This window comes from Carcharhinus amblyrhynchos, unplaced genomic scaffold (assembly GCF_965287045.1).
Source record: "Carcharhinus amblyrhynchos unplaced genomic scaffold, sCarAmb.v2.hapA scaffold_877, whole genome shotgun sequence".
NCBI lineage: Eukaryota > Metazoa > Chordata > Chondrichthyes > Carcharhiniformes > Carcharhinidae > Carcharhinus > Carcharhinus amblyrhynchos.
Window position 1 is genome coordinate 7,677 of NW_027650617.1, and position 4,824 is coordinate 12,500.

Consider the following 4,824-nt stretch of genomic DNA (forward strand, 5'->3'; position numbering starts at 1 on the left):
AGATATTGGGGGAAATGGGGAGATATTTGGGGAAATGGGGAGAGATTGGGGGAATGGGGAGAGTGTGGGGGAATGGGGAGAGTGTGGGGGGAAGGGGGAGAGATTGGGGGGAATGGGGAGAGATTGGGGGGGAATGGGGAGAGATTGGGGGGAATGGGGAGAGATTGGGGGGAATGGGGAGAGATTGGGGGGGAATGGGGAGAGATTGGGGGGAATGGGGAGAGATTGGCGGGGAATGGGGAAAGTTTGGGGGAGAGATTGGGAGGGTTGGGGAGAGATGGGGTTGGGGGAGTTGTCACAGGGTGTGAGAGGAATCCAAGGTCAAAATGACAGCTCTCTCTCTCTCTCTCTCTCCGTTCCTCGCCGTCTCAGAGTCACCCCTGGCGCGGCGTGGCATGCGTCCAACCAAAATCGCCATCGTCATGGCACTGCCAAATCTCAAACGGCGCGAGGTAATCAGCTCTTGTCCCGTTTGTCCGTCTCTCTCTCTCTCTGTCTTGCTCTGTCTCGCTCTCTCTCTCTCCCTCTCTTCCCTCCCCCCTTCAGTTTATCACACACTTCTCTCGACGACTATATTTCTGACGTCTGTGCTCCAGGCCTCGTTCCAGCCGTGCATCCTCCTCCTCGGCTCTGTATTGTTGGGGGGGGGGGGGGGGGCGGTGTGGGGAGGGGAGGGGAGAAAGCGAAAATCATTTACCCCCTGTCTGTGTCACCGAAATTGTCCCACTTACTCTGTGAGTCTCCCACTCCCCCCGTGGGAGTGAGTCCCACATTCTCCCCCACTCCCCCCGTGGGAGTGAGTCCCACATTCTCCCCCCACTCCCCCCGTGGGACCGAGTCCCACATTCTCCCCCACTCCCCGTGGGAGCGAGTCCCACATTCTGTCCCTCACCATGTCCCTTCCACTTTTTGCAATGGGAAAGATACAGAGCGTACGCAACTAGCCTGCGCTTGCAAAACTTAAAACGCATTGTCCAACGTTCCTGATTGGATGACATTTGCCAAATACTCATCAGAGTGCTAAGAATTACTCCGATAACCAATTAAAAATTATCAGTACTGGGACCCACACGGGGCCCTGTACTTCACAGACAGAAAGAACCTATATGCACATTGCACCTGTTTCAGCTGGACAGAATAAGTGGCAGCCATTCGCTGCTTCATTCCTCAGGGCAATGCCTTGACCAAGCAGAACCAGGTTGCCAGGTGTACATTTGCAAACAGTCTTGGTAGTTAACTGACAGTCACCATCAACTTGTGCATTCTCCGTGTCAGTGATCCTGAGAAGCGCAGGATGAAAAGTTTCGACAGCATGTGTTTAATTCAGCGCGAGGGAATTGGTTAATGGATAGGAAGCAGGGTGTGGGTTCAAACAAGGGCTTTTTCAAGTGAGCAGGCCGTGACTATTGGAGTGAACCATTGATTTGTAGCATCCCAACATTTGGCCCCTCATATCAACAATCACACTTGGGTCCCAGCCCAATAACCCCATGTATTTACCCTGCTAGCTCCCTGACACTAAGAGGCAATTTAGCATGGCCAATCCACCTAATCTACACATCTTTGGACACTAAGGGGCAATTTAGCATGGCCAATCCACCTAACCTGCACATCTTTGGAGACTAAGGGGCAATTTAGCATGGCCAATCCACCTAACCTGCATATCTTTGGACACTAAGGGGCAATTTAGCATGGCCAATCTACCTAACCTGCACATCTTTGGACACTAAGGGGCAATTTAGCATGGCCAATCTACCTAACCTGCACATCTTTGGACACTAAGGGGCAATTTAGCATGGCCAATCTACCTAACCTGCACATCTTTGGACACTAAGGGGCAATTTAGCATGGCCAATCCCCTTAAACTGCACATCTTTGGACACTAAAGGGCAACTTAGCATGGCCAATCCACCTAACCTGCACATCTTGTACATATTGTACAGAATAATGTATTAAAGTTTGCTGATGATACTAAGCGAGGTGGGAAGGTAAGCTGTGGGGAGGACACAGAGAGAGTGCAAAGTGTTATCGACAGGTTAGGTGAGTGGGTAACAAGATGGCAGGTGGAATACAATATAGAGCAAGGCACGGTTATTCACTTTGGCTGATAGAACGCGACAGAGTCACTTGGAAAAGGTGAGAAAATAGTGAGTGGTGTTTACGTAGAATAGTTGTGCTCGTAGAAGGAACAGAAGGATAGTGTGCACGTACAGCACGCAATGAAACCTAGAACGTGATAGCACAGGAACAGGCACTTCGATAGTATTGGGTGGTGAAGTAGGCTCGATGGGCTGAGTGACCTACAACCTGCTCCTATCTCTTGCGGGCCGATGGATATATTCTTGATTATTGATTGAGAATGCACAAGTTGACGACGACTGACAGTTAACTGCCAAGAATATGAAGTAGGTTCTGGGTGATCAGTGGGGAAAATACGTGGGATTATGGGCTAAGCGCTGGTGCAGTCTCGATGGGCCAAACGGCCGCCTCCTGCACTGTAGGGATTCTAGTTTTGACGCTGTGGGATGGATGGGCTTTTGGTCTCTCCACTTTTGGGGGGGGAGGGGGTCGGGGTGCGGGGGTGCGGTGGCTATGGGAACTAGGTAATGCACAGGAAAATAGAGTCAAGATGATAGTATTGGATGGTGGAGCAGACTCAATGGGCCGAGTGGCCTACAACCTGCTCCTATCTCTCGCAGGCTGAGGGGAGGGACATTTTCTTGTTTCTCGTCAGGACCGTTGCCATGGAGAATGCAATAGTTGAGGTGACCGACAGTTAACTACCAAGAAGGTGGACGAGGTTCAGGGGGATCAGTGGGGTAAATATGAGCGTTTACAGGCTAAGCCTGCGGTAAGTGCCGCTGTAGACTCGATGGGCCAAATGGCCTCCTTCTATCCTGTAGGGATTCTACGAATAGATTCAGGGCTATTTTTGGGCTCTCTGGGAAGGGGGAGATTGTGGGATATAGGGAACAGGTGGAAAAAATTGAGTCAAGATGAAAGTCTTGGGTGGTAGAGCACGTTTGATGGGCCGAGTGGTCTACACCTGCGCCTATCCCTTGCAGACCAAGGGACATATTCTTGATTCTCACTGGAACAATTGCCACAGAGAATGCACCAGTTGATGTAGACTGACAGTTAACTGCCAAGAATGTGGACTAGGTTTTTGTAAATACATGGGGTTACGAAATAAGTGCTGGTGCAGACTCGATGGGCCAAATGGCCTCCAGCCCTGTAGGGATTCTACAAGTAGATTCAAAGTTGTGGAATGGATGGTCTCTAGGGAGTGGGGGATTATGGGATATTGGGAATGGGTGGGAAAATGGAGTCAAGATGATAGTATTGGGCAGTGGAGCTGTCTCAATGGGCCGAGTGGCCTACTTCTTGTGGGCCACGGGACATTTTTTTCCGGTTGTGGCTTGGGTGGTACGCTCGCCCAGAGCTCCCGTTCAAACTCACAATCTCTCCTTGGCATCGAGGTCCCGCACCAGGGTGTCCCTCTGATTGACCAAACACACCAACTCTTCCAGCAGGAGGCGCTCTCGACGCTGCTGGGCATCCGTCTTCTTCCAATCTGAGAGAGGGAACGAGAGAGAGAGAGAAAGAGAGGGAGGACGAGGGAGAGGACGAGAGAGAGAGGGAAGATGAGAGGGAGAGTGGGGATGAGAGAGAGATCGAGAGAGAGAGAGATCGAGAGAGAGAGAGAGGGAGGCCGAGAAAGGGGGGATGGGAGAGAGAGAACGAGAGAGAGAGAGGGAGAGAGAAAGAAAACGAGAGACAGAGAACATGAGAGAGAGAGAGAGAAAATGAGAGAGAGAACGAGAGAGGGAGGACGAGAGAGAGAGGGAACGAGAGAGAGAAAAGAGAGAGGGAAAATGAGAGAGGGAATGAGAAAGAGAGAGGGAGAGAAAGAATGAGAGAGAGTGAGAGGTCGAGAGAGAAGGAGGACACGAGAGAGAGAGAGAGGACAAAAGAGAGAGAGAGGGTGAACGAGAGAGAGGATGAGGGAGAGAGAGAGAGAGAGAGGGAATGAGAGAGAGAGGGAGAGAGAGATAGATGGAGAGATGACATTAATCTCTCACAACCACCGGTTGCCCCAAAAACACACAGCAGCAACGTTACTCCCTCCAATCGCCATGGCAACCAATTTGTGCACAGCAAGATCCCATAGACTTTCGCCCGGGAGCGGAGGCAGAGCGTGTTAGTGATTAGCTTTCCACAGGATATCCGAAATCCGGTGGGAAGGGAACCAGCCCCCTACTCCCGCCCATTCCCCCAATGCCCCCCACCCCGGGAACACACGCTGACAGCAGCTGCTCTGGGACTAGACGCGAGGCAACCTGCAGTCAAATAGCCAGCAGGGGAAGAGGGGGCGCTCCTTCGGAGGGGAAGAGAGGGCACCCATGGAGGGGAAGGGGGGTGCACCCTCAGAGGGGAAGAGGGGGCACCGTCAGAGGGGAGGAGGGGGCACCCTCAGAGGGGAGGAAGTGTCTTACCTTCAATGGCCATCATAGCTCGCAACTCCCGATTCAATAACTCAAACCGTCTCTCGAGGTCATGTTCCTCCTCCCTACAGGGACAGAGAGAGAGAGAGACACAGAGAGAGAAACAGAGAGAGAGAGACAGAGAGAGAGAGAGACAGAGAGAGAGAGAGACAGAGAAAGAGAGAGAGAGTTGAGTGAGTGTTCGAGGTAAAGCAAACACATTCTGGACTGTCACCATTCTCTGATTCTGTAACATCTACCAAAAGTTTGGACAGTGTAGAGGGAGCTTTACTCTGTATCTAACCCCGTGCTGTACCTGTCCTGGGAGTGTTTGATGGGG

The 4,824-nt window shown here is 51.8% G+C and overlaps 1 protein-coding gene across 1 annotated transcript in view; it reads right to left on the reverse strand.

Moving 5' to 3' along the window:
* Window positions 1–214: 214 nt before the first annotated feature.
* The window catches only part of LOC145340255 (EH domain-binding protein 1-like), a gene marked incomplete at its 5' end in the record, with an annotated part of 47,946 nt that continues 43,336 nt past the window's right edge, over window positions 215–4,824 (reverse strand). The window contains 3 exons of the mRNA XM_080184703.1: window positions 215–630; window positions 3,460–3,574; window positions 4,497–4,570. Coding sequence (XP_080040829.1) covers window positions 543–630; window positions 3,460–3,574; window positions 4,497–4,570 — 277 coding nt within the window. The remainder of the gene's footprint in view (window positions 631–3,459; window positions 3,575–4,496; window positions 4,571–4,824) is intronic.